This window comes from Haemorhous mexicanus, chromosome 20 (assembly GCF_027477595.1).
Source record: "Haemorhous mexicanus isolate bHaeMex1 chromosome 20, bHaeMex1.pri, whole genome shotgun sequence".
Taxonomy (NCBI): Eukaryota; Metazoa; Chordata; class Aves; order Passeriformes; family Fringillidae; genus Haemorhous; species Haemorhous mexicanus.
Window position 1 is genome coordinate 11,033,732 of NC_082360.1, and position 17,958 is coordinate 11,051,689.

At 58.1% G+C, this 17,958-nt stretch overlaps 1 protein-coding gene across 1 annotated transcript; it reads left to right on the top strand.

Moving 5' to 3' along the window:
- Positions 1 to 16,177: 16,177 nt before the first annotated feature.
- Positions 16,178 to 17,924, top strand: RPL38 (ribosomal protein L38). Its single transcript, XM_059864261.1, has 5 exons — positions 16,178 to 16,297; positions 16,503 to 16,534; positions 16,784 to 16,844; positions 17,432 to 17,554; positions 17,827 to 17,924. Exons 2-5 carry the CDS (start codon positions 16,532 to 16,534, stop codon positions 17,850 to 17,852), a joined length of 213 nt encoding a protein of 70 aa, XP_059720244.1. The 5' UTR covers positions 16,178 to 16,297; positions 16,503 to 16,531; the 3' UTR covers positions 17,853 to 17,924.
- Positions 17,925 to 17,958: the final 34 nt, after the last annotated feature.

Sequence of the window (17,958 nt, forward strand, 5' to 3'; positions counted from 1 at the left end):
GCTGGGTCCCGGAGTGCCCGGGGACTGGGGGGATCTGGGGGACCCCAAGGCGCTGGGCAGGAGCATCCCAGCGCTGTGGGCTCCTGGTCTGGCTCCTGCGTGGGCTCGGAGCTGGGGAGGGGCCCCTGAGCTCGGAGCAGCCTCACACACGGCAGGGAGCAGGAGCTGCTGCACCTGGAGCCAATCCTGTCCCGGGCGACATCCCTCCTCTGCCTCCTTCCTTCCTTCCTCCACCCACATCTCCACTGTCTCCATCTCCTCATCCCCTCCCCATCCCTTCCCCTCCATCTCCCTGCCCTCACCTCCATCCCATCCCACCCAAGAACACAAAACTGGAGCCAGAGGGGTTTCAAACCAGCTCTGCCAGCCTCTGGATGAATGTCCAGCCCCAAACCAGCCCCAGGCACCCCAAAACCCAGGGAAAATCCCAGTGTGGGGGTGGGGAGAGCCAACGGGGAAGGACTGGGCAGCTCCGAGCCTTTTTGGGGTGGTTCTCCCTTGTTTGATGGATCTCCCTGACCTCAGGCACCTCCAGAGGTGCCAGTTCCTGGAGAATCCCGATGGATCCTCACTGGAAGGGCTGGACAGGGTTAGGTTTGCCTCAACCCCACTTCCACCAGCCCAGCTCTGCCCAAAATCCACCCCTGACACAACTTCCCTTCATTAGAGCTTCAAGGCAGATGCGACTCTAATCAGGAAAACCTTGATATTCTGCAGGAGCCTTAAGCCCTGAAAGGGAAGGGGAAAAAAATCCCACGCTCGCTTTGCAGCGCTTTCATTGCGCTTTGAGGTTAATGGAAGGCTAATTTGAAAGGACTCGGTTAATGAGAAAGCTAAAAATATTCCTCCCCTGTACTGCAGCCCCTTTTCTGTGAGCCAGAGGCTGCCATGGTGCTCCGTGAGCCCAGGGACGCCGTGTCCCTCACCTGACCCCCGTCCCCACCCCTGGGGATGTCACCATGGAGGGCTGTGGTGGCATCTCCAGCAGGGCCATGTCCCTGTACTGCAAATCAAAGGCGACTCTGATGGAGGGGAGAGAATGGTGAGGAGGACTCCGTGGATATCAGAAGGCTAAATAATTATTTTATTATACTACACTCTACACATTTCATCTAAACTGGATCTGCCGAGCACTCACCTGCTCACACTGCCCAGAATCTCGTGACTGTCACGACAGCCCCGACACACACACAGCCCCTGACAGGCCAAGGAAACCAAACATCCTCACTTTGGACAAACAATCTCCATGTTGCATCCTACTGTGGCCCAGCACAGGCACAGCAAGGGATGAGAATTGTGTTTTCCCTTTCTCTGAGGTTCAGAGAATGTGAGTCTCAGAAATATCCTTGGGATGGATTGTGCCTTGCTCCTCTCTGTGAAGAGAAATGTGGCAACATCCCTGCACTCCTGGGAAGGGGTGGCTGGGAGTGGGAGACTCCTGTGGGGGTCTGAGATTCCCAGGGCTTTGGGTGGGACAGGGAGGGGGACACCTGGGGCTGGCAGCCACATCTTCAGCTCCCAGGAAGGAGCAGGGCTAAGGAAGCTCCTCCACCCTCCAGGGGCTTGGGTGGACTCATCCCTCTTCCTGAACACCCACCCATCCCCAGGGTGGAGCCACATCTCCTGGAGCAGCCCTGGATGCTCCTGCAGGAAGGGACTGGGTTTTGTGGCAAAGGTGGGAATTCGAGGGGATTCTCCAGCTGTGGAAGGGTCAGGGCTGCTTTTGCTCCATCCCTGCCTCTTCCTCTCATGGCAGCTGCATTCCAGCTTTCCATCAGTGAGAGTGGAGCAGCTCCAGGCTTGGCAGGGCCCACGAGGGGCTGGTGGGGGCATATCCCACATCCCAGAGCTCGCACGCAGCCTCTCGGGATGTGCTTTAATTAGGGAATGATCTGCACGGAAAATCACTCACTCCAGAGCCTCCCATCCCAGGCTCGTGGCTCTGCTCCAAACCAGCAGAAAATCACCCAGCTCTGAGGACAATCCCTGGAGATTTTCCAGCTGCTGGGTGGGATCAGCAGCCGTGGCCACGGGGGCTGAGGATGGCACCGAGTGCTCAGAATGCTGACAGTGCCATCCCAGAAGGAGCCACATTCCCTGCACCCCCAAACTAAACCACTGGAATGGGAGGACTGGGGGAGCACTGGGGTGTGGGAACAGCCCTGGGACCCCTGGGACATGCTGGGAAAATCTGGGACATGCTGGGACATCAGAGGCCCAGAGAAGCTGGGACGTGCTGGGATGTGCCAGGAGTGCCCAGAGAATCTGGGAATTGCTGTGTCATGCCAGGAGAGGCTGGGACAGCTGGGGACATGCCAGGAATTCCCCATCCATGGGCAGGAGCAGCAGCCAGCAGCGGGTGGCTGAGCCCACATCCCTGGAATTCTCCTCTCCAAACCCCCCAAAGCTTTCATCACAAAAGGGGATCAGGAGGGCAGGGCTGGATTGTCTCCCTGGAATAATCCAGGAGACTTTCATTCCCTTTCCACAGAGCCACATGAAAGGGTTTGTGCTCTCCTCTCTGGAGAGAGGCTGGCACTTCCCATCTCCCTTCCCCGCTCCTCCAGAGACAGATCCCACACTTCCCCCCGAGGGGGGCCGGGTGCCTTTACCCTCCCCTTCCAGGGCAATTAGGAAAAATTACGGGGGTGGCACGGGGAGATCCGGGGAGGGGGAAGGCCCTGGAGCTCCCTGATCCCAGGGATGGGTTAAATCTCCCTGGGAGAAGTGAAGCAGCCGAGAACTGTGGCTGATCAGGGATGGCTGGGCTCCCGTTCCAGCCGTTCCCCAGGAGCCCATGATGGAAATTTCTCCTCTCACTGGGAGATCGTAGAACAAGTTGGGATGAGAACCAGCAAAGCCAGGCAGGAATTTGTGCTTTAATCCAAGTCCTGTGCCCTGATGTCCCTGAGCCCTGTCCTGTGAAGTACCCAAGCCCTGTGCCACAATGTCCCCAAGATCAGTCCCAGGATGCCCCAAGCCCTGTGCCAGTGTCAGTCCCTGTGCCACAATGTCCCCAAGTTCTGTGTCATGATGTCCCCAAGCCCTGTCCCAGTGTCAGTCCCAGTGTCATGATGTCCCCAAGGCCCTGTCCCAGTGTCTGTCCCTGTGCCACCATGCCCCCAGCTTCTGTGTCATGATGTCCCCAAGGCCACAACATTCCCAGACCCTGTCCCTCAGTGTCCCCAAGCCCTGTGCCTGTGTCAGTCCCAGTGCCACGATATCCCCAAGTTCTGTGTCATGATGTCCCCAAGCCCTGTGCCAGTGTCAGTCCCAGTGCCACAATGCCCCCAAGTTCTGTGTCATGATGTCCCCAAGCCCTGTGCCAGTGTCAGTCCCAGTTCCACAATGTCCCCAAGTTCTGTGTCATGATGTCCCCAAGGCCACAACATTCCCAGACCCTGTCCCTCAGTGTCCCCAAGCCCTGTGCCAGCTCCACCCAGCTCATCCAGAGCTGTGAGCATCCCACTCCCCAAAAACCTGCTGGGGGCAGCCCAAGGTCCTGGCAGGGCTATAAACAGCTGCCTTGGGTCCAGTTTGAAGGTGGGATTAAAAATAAAAAACGAGTGGCAAAAATACCCCCGGGACCAGCAGCACCTCTGTGGGGTCACAGTGTCCCAGGTCACCAGGACAGCCACTGTCCCCACCCCTGCTCCAATCTGGAGCCTAATTAGGATCAAACAAAGCCTCCCCCCACAGAGAGCTGTCCCCAGATGAGCGATGCAGAGACACCCAAATTAAGTTATTTTCTTGCCCTGCTTCATTGCAGTTTTTAATTAGATGGCTGCTGAGTTGTGACGTGGCCCCATGTAATGGTGTCACCGTGATTTATTAGGGCTGGGGTCACTGTCACCCTCCAGCCTCCCTGTCTCTGGTCACTGAGGGGTCCCACGTGTCCCTGTCCTCATCCCCCTGATGGGGACACCTCCTGCCACAAACAGAGTTTTTTAAAAAAATAACAGCAAAAAAAAATCCCCCAGTAAAGAGCTGAAAATATTCTGTGCCTTCTTTTAAAATAATTAAAATAAATTTTCCAGCAGAGCCCCGGTGCAGCCAGCACTGGGGACAGTGACATGTCCCCAAAGGGCACAGGGAAAGGAAAGGAAGGGAAGGGAAGGGAAGGGAAGGGAAGGGAAGGGAAGGGAAGGGAAGGGAAGGGAAGGGAAGGGAAGGGAAGGGAAGGGAAGGGAAGGGAAGGGAAGGGAAGGGAAGGGAAGGGAAGGGAAGGGAAGGGAAGGGAAGGGAAGGGAAGGGAAGGGAAGGGAAGGGAAGGGAAGGGAAGGGAAGGGAAGGGAAGGGAAGGGAAGGGAAGGGAAGGGAAGGGAAGGGAAGGGAAGGGAAGGGAAGGGAAGGGAAGGGAAGGGAAGGGAAGGGAAGGGAAGGGAAGGGAAGGGAAGGGAAGGGAAGGGAAGGGAAGGGAAGGGAAGGGAAGGGAAGGGAAGGGAAGGGAAGGGAAGGGAAGGGAAGGGAAGGGAAGGGAAGGGAAGGGAAGGGAAGGGAAGGGAAGGGAAGGGAAGGGAAGGGAAGGGAAGGGAAGGGAAGGGAAGGGAAGGGAAGGGAAGGGAAGGGAAGGGAAGGGAAGGGAAGGGAAGGGAAGGGAAGGGAAGGGAAGGGAAGGGAAGGGAAGGGAAGGGAAGGGAAGGGAAGGGAAGGGAAGGGAAGGGAAGGGAAGGGAAGGGAAGGGAAGGGAAGGGAAGGGAAGGGAAGGGAAGGGAAGGGAAGGGAAGGGAAGGGAAGGGAAGGGAAGGGAAGGGAAGGGAAGGGAAGGGAAGGGAAGGGAAGGGAAGGGAAGGGAAGGGAAGGGAAGGGAAGGGAAGGGAAGGGAAGGGAAGGGAAGGGAAGGGAAGGGAAGGGAAGGGAAGGGAAGGGAAGGGAAGGGAAGGGAAGGGAAGGGAAGGGAAGGGAAGGGAAGGGAAGGGAAGGGAAGGGAAGGGAAGGGAAGGGAAGGGAAGGGAAGGGAAGGGAACTCTCAGTGCTCCATTTGAGTTCATTCCCTGGCTGTGATCCCTGACTTTTAGCAGCTCAGGGAAGACAACATGTTAAGAAAATTATAAATTTTTTTTAATTGCCAGATTCTCTTTGATTTTGCCATGAAATGAGTTGGAGTGCGAGGAATGGCACGATAATTCATCCTGAGGATGCTGGGCACCGCGCCAGGAGGATCCTCTTCCTGCAGTGAGGAAATTTCATTTAAAAATGGCTTATTTTACCTTTTTTTTTCTTTTTTTAACAGTTGTTGTTTTAACCCAGAGGCTGCAAAGTTCTGAGCAGTGAAAGCCTCTCCAAACTTCCCACCACGTGAACTCCTTCCAACCACCAGGCAAACACTTGACCCTCCACTTCCTTTTCCAATTCTGATATTTTATTCCGGAATTATTTTATCGCCCACTGCCACCAAAAAAAAAAAAAAAAAATTAAAAAAAAAAAAAGGAAGTGCCTAAGTAGTCATTTATGAACAGTTCTAAGTATCATTAGGTAGAAAGATGTGGTAAAATATAGATTAGAGCGGGAAGAGCGCAGGATCCGAGTGCCATTTTTCCTGTTCAGCGTTGTCATTACACGTCCCGGCGTGCCGGATCACAGCCATGATTAGTGGCATCAAATGACTCCTGAAAAATGATTATGTGCCATTAAAACCATCAGTCTGCCTGAAAGCAGCACAAACAAATGGCCGTGCCGGGCATGAGCAGCAGCTCGGGCTGCGGGGTGTGACGGGAATCCACGGGGGATGGGGGGCTGGCATGGGGCTCGGGCTGGGTGGTGCTGAGGGAATGGCAGCCAGGGCTCCCGGGGAGGTCCTTGGGGGTGCAGGGCGGGATCTGGTGGCAAATGGCTCCCAGCACCGCAGGCTGGGGTGGTGGGGTGCCCCTGCTCCTGCTTCCTCTTTCCCTTTCAGCAATTCCACAGTGCAGCCCAGGCACTCCCCTCACCCTGGAAAAGAGCTCCCTGCCAGGGCTGTGGAATCAGCTCCAGCACCCCAAACCATCACCCCAAACCATTCTTAACCCATTGCCCCCAAATCCACAGCACCCTAACATGTCACCCCAGATCCGTCACCCCAACCCCATAACCCCAGCCCATGACCCCAATCACTCATCCCAACCCATCATCTCCAACCCACCACCCCAAACCCATCATCCCAACCCATTGCCCCTACTCCATCACCCCAAATCCACCATCCCCCACCCACCACCCCAACCCCATAACCCCAGCCCATGACCCCAATCACTCATCCCAACCCACCACCCCAACCACATAACCTCAGCCCATGACCCCAATCACTCATCCCAACCCATCATCCCAGCTCCATAACCCCAACCCATGACCCCAAACCATTCATTCATCCCAACCCATCATCCCAAATCCACCACCCCAACTAGTGACCCCAAACCCACCGCCCCAAACCCACCACCCCACCTCCATAACCCCAACCAGTTACCCCAAATCCACCATCCCAAATCCACCACCCCAAATCCACCAACCCAAACCCACCACCCCAAACCCACTATCCCAAACCCTCCTCCCCATCTCCATAACCCCAACCAGTGACCCAAAAACCCATCATTCCAAATCCACCACCCCAAACCCACTATCCCAAACCCACCTCCCCCTCTCCATAACTCCAACCAGTGACCCCAATCCCATCATCCCAAATCCACCATCCCAAACCTACCATCCATCTCCATAACCCCAACCAATGACCCCAAACCCACCACCCCAAACCCACCACCCCAAACCCACCACCCCAAACCCACCATCCCAAACCCACCACCCCAAACCCACTACCCCAAACCCACCACCCATCTCCATGACCCCAGCCAATGACCCCAAACCCACCATCCCAAACCCACCATCCCAAACCCACCACCCCAAACCCACCATCCCAAACACACCACCCCAAACACACCATCCCAAGCCCACCACCCCAAGCCCACCACCCATCTCCATGACCCCAGCCAATGACCCCAGGCCATCCCCCCAGCCCAGCCCTGTGCCCAGGCCGTGCCAGCCCCTCGCAGCCCTCGCTCCCTGCTGCTGCCAGGACATCAATCCAGTGAGTCTGTCCAGGGCAGTGAAACCCAAATGTCACATCTGCCAGACGGCTCAATCCAGGCTATCGATTGTCACGGAGAATATTCGCACTTCATTCACCCACTTAGTCCCTTCCCCCAGGCACACAGGAATTCATCAAACCCTGTCACACCACATAATAATTCTTGTTCCCAGGTGTTGTCGCAGCAGCTCAGACTTTCCCCAGCCTTCCTGGGCAAGCAGGAATTTAGGGAAGAAAGGATTCTCCAGCAGAATCAACGTGACGGTGCTGAGATGTGAATTAACCCTGTGGCAGCCGAGGGAGGGCTTGGCCCCCTCCCCGTGCCCATGCACAGCCTGCTCAGGCTTTCTTTCCAGCTCCTCGGGGTTTTTGGTGACTGGAATGAAATTAAGTTGGGGAAAAAAGACATTTTCCCATTGTTTGGAGCCTTTTATTGACGTGTCTGCACTGCCTTTGAGCCTTTTGGAGCAGAGCAGGGACGTGGCTGCTCCTCTTCTCCAGAAGGGAGCCTGGGCAGGGAAGGAAACCCAGCCGGGAAGGGGATTGGGAGGAGAAGGGAAGGATGGATGGGGAGAGGGGCTCAGGGTGGGCCCTGCAGGGCTGTGGGGGCTGCAAGACCTCAATGGGGTGAACAGGATGCTGGTGGGCCCCGAAAGGGACTCGTAGAAAGGAGCAGGGTCACAGTGGCACATCTGGCGTCACTGTCCCCAACCCCGGAGCTTTTCCGAGTGTCCTCTGTCCCTGCACGTGGGGGGTGGCAGTCACCAGCCCTCGCCTTGTGGCTGAGACAAACGGGAAGCAGGAGCTGCTGCCCCCGAGCCACGTTTATTATTCATGTTATTTGTGTGCTGATCTGACTCCGTGTAATGATTTAATCTGTTAATGGCCCCTGATTCAACCGCTCCACTCCCGTTAATCTCCTCTTGCCATTTGCACCTGATTTCCTGATTTTTCTGACGCTGTTTTGGCAGCTGAGAGTCGGGTTTGCAGCTTTCCACGGGCACGGTGCCACGGCAGGTCACACGGGGGCTGTGACAGGATCCTGCAGAGCCGTGCATGGGAGTGGGAGGAGGAGGAGGAGGAGGAGGCAGCAGATCCCTCCCAAGGGAAACCTCTTGAGGCTGCCCAGACCTGGAGATCCAGAGGGCACTGGGAGAGGTCCCAGCTCCAGCACCATCCCTGGACACAAAGGTGCTTCAGGCTGTGGGTGCTGGGTGGGAGAAGCTCTTCTCCTCCTGGGAAAGGTCCTGGTGTGCCACCGTGCATCCCGACCCAGTGACAGGGTGGTGATGGTCCCTGTGTCCCATCCCAGTGACAGAGTGGTCCCTGCGTCCCACCCCAGTGACAGAGTGGTCCCTGCATTCTACCCCAGTGAGAGAGTGGTCCCTGCATCCCATCCCAGTGGTGGAATGGTCTCTGTGTCCCACCCCAGTGACAGAGTGGTCCCTGTGTCCCACCCCAGTGACAGAGTGGTCCCTGTGTCCCACCCCAGTGACAGAGTGGTCTCTGCATCCCATCCCAGTGGCAGAGTGGTCTCTGCATCCCATCCCAGTGGCAGAGTGGTCCCTGTGTCCCCCCCCAGTGACAGAGTGGTCCCTGTGTCCCCCCCCCAGTGACAGAGTGGTCCCTGCATCCCATCCCAGTGACAGAGTGGTCCCTGTGTCCCCCCCCAGTGACAGAGTGGTCCCTGTGTCCCCCCCCAGTGGCACGGCAGTGCTCGTCCCCTGCCCGCGCCATTGCCATTCCCCCCTCGCTCCGCCAGGCTCCCGGGCTGATTTATGGAAGCCCAAGGATGCAATCAAGGCCCCGGCCCCCGAGGACGCTCGGACGGGCAGCGGCGGCGGCGGAATGCCAATGGGGCCCGGGGCAGGTCCCCGGCGGGAGGGAAGATGGATCTCTGCACCTGTGCCTGAGGATGCTCCAGGCAGGGCTGCGGGAGCGGGATGCGCTCCTGCTAACGGGCACGTGGTGTCGGGAGAGGGGACGCGCCGCATCCGCATCCGTAACGCGGTGACAAATGCCATCCCTCCGGGAAGGAGCCCCCGAGGCAGAGCAAATATCTCCCTGCAAAGACACCACCAGCGTGGCGAGTGACAGGATTTGTCACCAGCTCCTGGGCAGGCGCCAGAGCCGCGCAGCCTCTGCCTTGGCCTCTGGGGAGCCCCGGGCCCCCCGCTCTGCCCTGGGACCCCGACCCCCGGCCCCGAGCTGCCATTCCCGCTCCGTGCTGGCTCCCCTCGCCTGACGTGAGCTGATTGTGGGAGGCAGTGGGTGGCGAGGGAGTACAGCTGCCGCTAAGTTATCCAAACGATTTATCTTAAGATTCATCCAGAATTCATGGCGCGGGAGCCCGGGCCGTGTCGGCCGTTAATATTCATGCGGATTTGGAGCAGCGTTAATCACCGGCGCTGACAATCGGCACTTCCCTTAATTGCCCGTGCAGCCGGCTCTGCCCGCCGTGACCCTCCCCCCCATCCCCCCCGGGATGGGTGCGGGGTCCCTGAATGTCCCCGCCTGGATTTTTGTCCCCGTCTCGTTGTGGCACAGGGGCTGCTCCCCAATTCCCTGCTCGGAGCATCCCCGGGCTGGGCATCGCTGCACCCACAGCGAGCTCCGGGGCCTGGCGCATCCCCGGGGGCCGTCGCTGTCCTCCGGCGCCACATCCCAGCGCGGGGACACGGATCTGGGTCCCGGTGGGGCCGTGCCCTCGCTGCCGCCGTCCCCGTGGCTGGTGGAGCATTCCCAGGGTGACATCGCTGCGCCCACGGCGGAGCTCAGGGGTGTGGATGCCGGGACATCCCCCCGGGGCTCTCCCCATCCTCCCGTGCCTGGTTCCAGCGTGGCCACACGGAGCTGATGCCAGCAGAGCTCTGTCCTCACTCTGCCCGTGGCTGCTGGAGTACCCCCAGCACCCCGGAGCAGCTCCCCCCACGCGGAGCATCCCCTCGGGGCCCTCCCAGTCCTCCCCCGGCACATCCCGGCCTGGAGAGGCGGATCCGGAGCCCGGCGGGGCTGTGGCCCGGCTGCCAAGCCGCTGTCGCCGTGGCTGGCGTTACCTGTCACTGCTGTCACTCCGCTGCCATCCCGCCAGCTGCCACGGCGCGCCCGTGGAATGCCAATGAGGATCTGGGAGCTGCGGCACCCCCGGGGGTGGGGGACAGTGTGTGCCACGGACAGGGATGGCAGCTGTCCCCAGAGAGGCGCTGAGACCCCTGCAGGTCGTGACAGCCAGCGAGGTGGGACACAGGGGTGACACCAGCACGTGCAGGACACAGCCATGAGGTCACTCTCGGGGCCGTGCACCCCAAAACCAGCGCCGGGAAGCAGCACAAGGGGCTGGGACCTCCCCAGTCCCACCCATCACCCTGCAGAGCCAAAGTCATCCCAAAAAAATCCCTCAAACCCCCCCCTCCCCAAACCCCGGTGCCCCCAGGGGCACCACATTGTGTCACCAGGTCCCACATTGTGACCCCCAGGTCCCACACTGTGTCACCAGATCCCACATTGTGTCACCAGGTCAATCTTGGGGCCGCGCACCCCAAAACCAAGGCCGGGAAGCAGCACAAGGGGCTGGGACCCCCCAGTCCCACCCATCCCCCTGCGGAGCCAAAGTCATCCCAAAAAATCCCCCAAAGCCCCCGCGGCTGCGGGCGGGTCCCAGCTGTCCTGGCGCTGTAATTGTCCTAATTAGACCGGCAGATCTGGATGAAGGTTTCGCAAGGAGCGAGGAGCGGGGAGGCAGGAGGAGATAATGGAATCGCAGATGACATTCCCATCACCCAGCCTCTCCCGCCGCCGCCGCCGCAGCCCGGTCGGAAAATTATGCGGAAGGGGGGAGGAAAATTTCCATAATCTTCCTCTGCAGGATGAGACCGAACTCGGCTGGAGCCGAGAGGGGTGACAGGGAGCTGCTCTGTCCCCAGCCGGCAGTGCCACCACGGGTGCCACCCATCCGTGTGGCACACTGCCTGCTCTGTGTGCCCTGGTGACAGCACCCACCGGGTGGCCTGGCCTGGCACTGCCCGCCCGTGGGTGGGGTCTCCCTGCATCCCATCAGGTCCTGGAGGTGTCAGGTGTCACCCCTGGGTCACTTTGGGGTTTGGGGACATCGGAGGAACACGTGAGGGACACACAGGGAAGCGGCACAGCCGGCCTGTGCCCCCAGCCAGGGCAGAGCCCCTCTGAGGGGACGTGGGGGGACATTGGGGTGTCACGCCCCGGCTCCAGATTCTCGGAGCCCCCAGAACAGTCGGGGGCAGGGCAGGAGCCGCTCCCCTCGAGGACGTTGCCCCTGGCTCCCCCTGGGTGCTCTGCCCGGGCAGGATCCAGCCCAGCCCATCCCTAATGATAAAAAATATCTGTATTCCAGCGCTTCCCACCGTGCCCGATGCCTGCAGGAAACTTCCAGCCCAGTTTCCTTCTCCTCCCTGCTCTGGCCAAGGTGCCAACACCGAGCTCACCTCCCCCCCAGACCCTTCCCCAGCCCCGTGCTCTCCCTTCCCCAAATTTGCTGCCTCATTTCCGGGGCATTTCCATGAAAACAGGCGCTTTGTTTCCCGGGATTCAGCTCTGCCTGCTCCCCCCTCAGCCTTTGTCCTCCACAGACACGGAACAAAAGGGGGAAGAGGCAGGAAAACCCCAGGGAGCCTCCAAAGGGGCGGTTTGGGCCCCAAATTGTCCCTGAAGCTGCTCGGGGCTGGGCTGATGGATGGGTCAGGAGCTGCGCCACGAGCCCTGCGTGCAGGAAAATGAGACAGGAAGGGGAAAAAAGAGGGAAACAGGGAGAGATTCGTGTCCCTGCTGGTGATAAATGCTCCCAGCACACGGCAGAGAGGGCAATCCGCCTGGATCCTCTGTGCTGGGGGGAGGAATCCTGCTAAACTCGGGGAGAAATCAACTCCTGCTGCGGTTTGTGCCCCGGACCTGCAGCGAACGTGTCCTGTCGTGTCCCTGCTCCCTCTGCCAGCTCCCACCTCCACCTCCCGGCTCAATCCCGGCTCCGAGGGACGCGGGGCTGGAGGAACAGACCACGGTGACAGCGACAGAGGGGCCAGCACGGTGCCACCGCCCTGGGAACGGCGTGGGGACACGCTGCTCCGTGTGTGATGGGAAAAATCCACGGGGAATTCCCTCCTGGAAGAGGCTCCCGGGGAGGTTTGGAGCGCCCATCCCTGCGGGTGCCCGAGGAAGGGCTGGAGGCGGCACTCAGAGCTCCGGGCTGGGGACAGGGCGGGGATGGGGCTTGGATTCACTCCTGGAGGGCTTTTTCCAACCTGGCTGCACCTGCCACACCGCGCCGTGTGTCAGCCACTCGTGTCCCCAAAGTGGGCTCAGCCCCCCTGGGATGTCCCCGTTCCCGAGGACAGGGACACCTCCCGTGCTCAGGCCTGCTGTGGGACCCTGAAACTGAGCGTGGCCACAGAACCCGGGGTGGCTTGGCTGGGAAGGACCTCAAAGCCCATCCAGTTCCACCCTCGCCGTGGGCAGGGACACCTCAACATTGAGCCACCGGTCCCCCGATGTGCCACCAGGTCCCCCAGGTCCCCCAATGTGCCACCAGGTCCCCCAATGTGCCACCAGGTCCCTGAAGGCCCCCAACATGCCACCAGGTCCCCCAATGTGCCACCAGGTCCCCCAGGTCCCCCAATGTGCCACCAGGTCCCCCAATGTGCCACCAGGTCCCCAAGGTCCCACACTGTGCCACCAGGTCCCCAATGTGCCACCAGGTCCCCCAATGTGCCACCAGGTCCCCCAGGTCCCCCAATGTGCCACCAGGTCCCCCAATGTGCCACCAGGTCCCTGAGGGCCCCCAATGTGCCACCAGGTCCCCCAATGTGCCACCAGGTCCCCCAGGTCCCACACTGTGCCACCAGGTCCCCAATGTGCCACCAGGTCCCCCAGGTCCCCCAATGTGCCACCAGGTCCCTGAGGGCCCCCAATGTGCCACCAGGTCCCCCAATGTGCCACCAGGTCCCCCAATGTGCCACCAGGTCCCCCAATGTGCCACCAGGTCCCTGAGGGCCCCCAATGTGCCACCAGGTCCCCCGATGTGCCACAAGGTCCCCCAGGTCCCCCAGTGTGCCACCAGGTCCCTGAGGGCCCCCAATGTGCCACCAGATCCCTGAGGTCCCACACTGTGCCACCAGGTCCCCGAGGTCCCCCAGGGCCCAGGTGGCCCCCGCAGCACCTGGAGGGCTGCTGGGAGCGATGGAACACCTTGGGGTGGCTTTGGAATCTCATTTTCCCTCCAAGGCCTCCCTTTGGAGCTGCTGCAGAAGAGGAGGAGGAGGAGGAAGGGGCAGGGTCCCCACTGACCCCACAAACCCCACACCAGGGGGTTCAGGGCACCCCCAAACTCGAGGCTTGACCCCCCCATCCTCCCACGGCGCTTCCCGAGCAGAATCCGGGGGTTTTTCCATCTCAATGCTGCGCTCGCAGGGTGAATTCAGGCCGTTAATTGAATTTCCCCCGGCGGCGGAGCCGGGCCGGGCCGGGGGGAGGCGGCAGGAAACGCATTTGATGTCTCAGAAAAGCGGCGGATCCCGAACGTGCTGGGGTTTGGGGCTGGCATCTTTTAATTTTTTAATTTTTTATTTTTTTTAATTTAAAGTCGGTGGTAAAAAGAGCCTGACTTTGCGGCGCTAACGACTCTCATGAATTATTTTTGTTGATTTAGGCGCCCACTCGGCTCTAAATATTAATTAAGATAATTATTTATAATATACATAATTATTTATATATTTATATATAACTATAAATATATATATTATAAATTTAGATCTTTATATATTATATATTTATATATTTGTAATACAGACAATATTTATATAATATATAATAATTATAATATAAACCCAATTATTTAGATATATTTATATATAAAGATAAATATATATTATAAATTTATATATTTATATATTATATATTATAAATTTATATATTTATAATATAGACAATATTTATAAAATATATAATAATTACAATACAAACCCAATTATGTTGATATAATATATAATATATACTATATAATATATACTATATAATATATATAATATATAATATATAATATATAATATAATATATACTATATAATATATACTATATAATATATATAATATATAATATATAATATATAATATATAATATATAATATAATATATAATATATAATATATACTATATAATATATTTTATATAATATATTATATAATATATATTATATATTATATATTATATATTATGTATTATGTATAATAAGTATATTAATTATAATAGGTAAACAATTGTTAATATATTTATAATTAAATAAAATGTTTATTTATTATATAATAGTTCTAATTTGTATCTTTATATTTAAAATATTTATATATAATATATCTAGATATAGAATATATATAATAATTATAATATAGAGATAATTATTTTTATATAATATATATTATATATATAATAATTCTACTATATAACTATTATTTATAATTATTATTAATGAAGGAGAAGTGCTGCCTTTCCCTGGGGAGGGTGGGAATGACGCTGCCCCGGGGGTGCAGGGGGGGACAGGCTCCAGCCCCTTCCCCTCCCCCAGGATGGGGCCAGGCTGTTTTGGGACATGAACGGGGGCGTTGGGGATGCAGAAGGAGCTGCCGGGAATGTCCCCTCCCACCAGAGGGACAGTGGCCACCAGGGACCGGCCAGGGTCCGAGCTGGGACCGAGGTTCCTTCACATCTTCACTGCTGGCACAAAACCGGAGTGCTTTGGGTGCTTTGGGGGCTTTGGGTGGGACGAGACCCCAGACTCATCCCATCTCCCTCCATCCCCGGCTGCTCCCAGCATCCAACCCCGGGACACCGCCAGGGATGGGGCAGGGAGAGCCCTGAGGTCCCTCCCAACCCGAATCACTCCATAATCCCCCAAAACCCGGGGATTTTGGGGTGCCTCGGCCCCCTCGGCCTCAGCACCCCGCGCTGGTGCCACAGCGGGCGCTTTTCGTGGCACTTTAGTTTTATTGTCGTGCCAAAAGCTTTAATTCGGGGCTGTCGTGCTCCCGCGCCGCTGATTTACGCTGCCAGAGCTTTAATTACACCATTCAGCATTTCTAAAAACGCCAAAAAGCGCTCGGCTCGGGGAGCAATTAAAAGGCAGCGGAGTAGAGCAGCCCGTCGGAGAGGAGATCAGTAAATCAAACAATTAAAAAGCTCCTTGGGTGCCGAGGGGGAAGGGTGCCACCCCAAAATCCCCTCCTGGGGGGGAGCCCTGGGCTGGCAGCCGCGGGTGCCGCCCAGTAACTGGGCTTGGGGTGATACTGGGAGCTGCTGGGGGGTGTGAGCCCATCCAGAACCCCTTGGGAGCATCGCAGCACCCCAAAAACCGGGCCAGCCCCAGGAAGGGCTCGGCAGGACCGGGGTGGGAATGGGGACGGTGACAGGATGGGGACAGGATGGGGATGGGGACGGTGACGGGATGGGGATGGGGACAGGATGGGGATGGGGACAGTGACAGGATGGGGATGGGAACAGTGACAGGATGGGGACAGGATGGGGATGGGGACAGAATTGGGATGGGGACAGTGACGGGATGGGGATGGGGACAGTGGCAGGACGGGGACAGTGACGGGATGGGGATGGGGACAGGATGGGGATGGGGACAGTGACGGGATGGGGATGGGGACGGGATGGGGACAGTGGCAGGACGGGGACAGTGATGGGATGGGGATGGGGACAGGATGGGGATGGGGACAGTGGCAGGACGGGGATGGCGACAGTGGCAGGATGGGGTTCCTTCTCCTCGCCACCCATCCCCAAGGATTCTGCGGCGTTTTGGGGCGGTTTGCACGGCTTTGGGGTTTTCAGCGGGATCGAGGCTCTCTCTTGTGGCAGAACCGGTCCATTACAGCCCTGCCCGGGTTACCGAGCGCCAGCATCGCCCGCGGCTCCCCGGGACGGAACCTCGGACGGATCATCCCCGGAGGGGTTCTGCGGCTCGGGAAACTGCCAGCAGCCCGCCCTGCCCCCCGTGCCCGGCAGCTCCCGGCCGTGCCCGGCTTCGGGAGGCTGGAGGTGTCCGAAATTCCCTCCGCAGCCGCCGCCGGTCCCGCCCGCACCGGGGCTGAGCCTCCGCCCGCTCATCGCAGCTCCCGCCACCACCGCCATCCGAGGCTTTTTGTCCTCCACCCGCGCCGTAGGAAATAAAACGCCGGATGCGGAAGTGCCGCGCTCATTTCCGGTTTGTTCTCAGCGGTTACGGGTGAGTGATGGCGGCTGGGGGGAGCCGGGGGGATCTCGGGGGATCTGCCGTCATCCGCCGCCATCCGCGGCCTCGCGGCACCGGGCGGCCCCGAGGCGGGCCGGGGGGAACGAGGGAGCCCGGGGACACCCGATGGCGGGCGGGGGAAGGGGGACGCGATGGCGGGGGGCTGCGCTGACACCATCTTGGCCCATTTATGCCGCAGGTTGGAGCTGCCGAAGCCGAGCCGGAGCCATGGTGAGGGGCCGGGGGCTGCGAGGGGAGGGTGCTACAGTGAGGGAGGGTGGCCTGGGCGGGTCTCTGGGGTGGGTGAGCGGGGCCCTGAGGGGTTCTCTGGCCGGGAAATGAGCTCTGGGCGCAGAGCACATCCCAGGAGAGCCGCAGGCCTGGAGCTGTCCCTGCCCATGGCACGGATGAGCTGTGGGGTCCTTTCCAAGCGGAACAGTCCATGGTTTTCATTCCATGAGTTTGTGTTTGGCCTCGCAGCCTCGCAAGATTGAGGAGATCAAGGACTTCCTGCTGACGGCGCGGCGGAAGGACGCCAAGTGTGAGTGGGGGTCTCGGGCAGGACGGGGGGAGGCTCCAGCTCATTCCTTGTGGGCACTGAGGAGCTCCACGCCTTGGGAATGCCGAGGGGTCGGGGCTGGCCTGGTGTGGCTGTGGCTCGGTGACAGCTCCCTCCTGTGGGGTGTCCCTGGGAGCGCTGCTCCCAGCTGTGCATGCCCTGGGGGGTTCGGCCAAACCCCCGGAGGCAGTTCCCAAACATCCCCCTGCTCTCTGGGATGATGATGTGGAACGTTGGAGTTCTGCCACCACAGGTGATTCATTCATCATCCTCGACGGGAGGTTTTTGTTGCCACCACAAAACGAGGATAATTGAGACAAAGTGCTGCCTTGTCTCACTGTTCAGCAACACGGGAAGAGGTGTTTTCCCCTCTTCTCCCTCTCGTGTGGATCTGGCTGTGGCGGGATCCCTCGGGAATCCTGTGACCGGGGAGAGCTGAGCCCTGAGAGACCTTTTTTCTCCCTGTCCTCACTCTGGATGGAGCTGGAGGTTTCTGCATGGGGCAGGGTGTGCATTGTGTGTCCCAGGGGTGACACTGGGGTGTCCCTGCTGTCCCCTCCACCCCACAGCCGTCAAGATCAAGAAGAACAAGGACAATGTGAAGTTCAAGGTGCGCTGCAGCCGGTACCTCTACACCCTGGTCATCACCGATAAGGAGAAGGCAGAGAAGCTGAAGCAGTCCCTGCCCCCAGGTATCCTGGGAATCCCCTGTTGGATGGGTGGGATTGAGGGGGGCTGTGAGAGCACCCTCCCTGTGCAAGGGTCCCTGGAGCTGCCCCCAGGTCTCCTGGGAATCCCCTGTTGGGTGTTTGGGATTGTCAGAGCCCTCTGGAAGGGTCCCTGGAGCTGGTGTCACCACCAGTGCCTTGCTGGGGTCAGTGCTTGGTGTCCTCGTGGAGCTGGAGGGCTCCAGGCACCCCCTCCATGCCTGAGCCCCCCCAGTCCATGTCCCCTCTCTCCCCAGGTCTGGCTGTGAAGGAGCTGAAGTGAGCCGGGATCAGCTGGGTACCTGTTGGATTCTCTGTGTTTGTTAAAATAAATAAAAAACGATTCCTGGTGTCACGTTTGGTGTTTCATAACTTGCTGTTCCTGGCCC

Bases quoted from the DNA above. Each gene is read 5' to 3' on its own strand.
- RPL38 (XM_059864261.1), top strand. The intron at 16,845-17,431 runs GTGAGTGGGGGT...TCCACCCCACAG, and splicing joins GCGGCGGAAGGACGCCAAGT to CCGTCAAGATCAAGAAGAAC. The intron at 17,555-17,826 runs GTATCCTGGGAA...CTCTCTCCCCAG, and splicing joins GAAGCAGTCCCTGCCCCCAG to GTCTGGCTGTGAAGGAGCTG.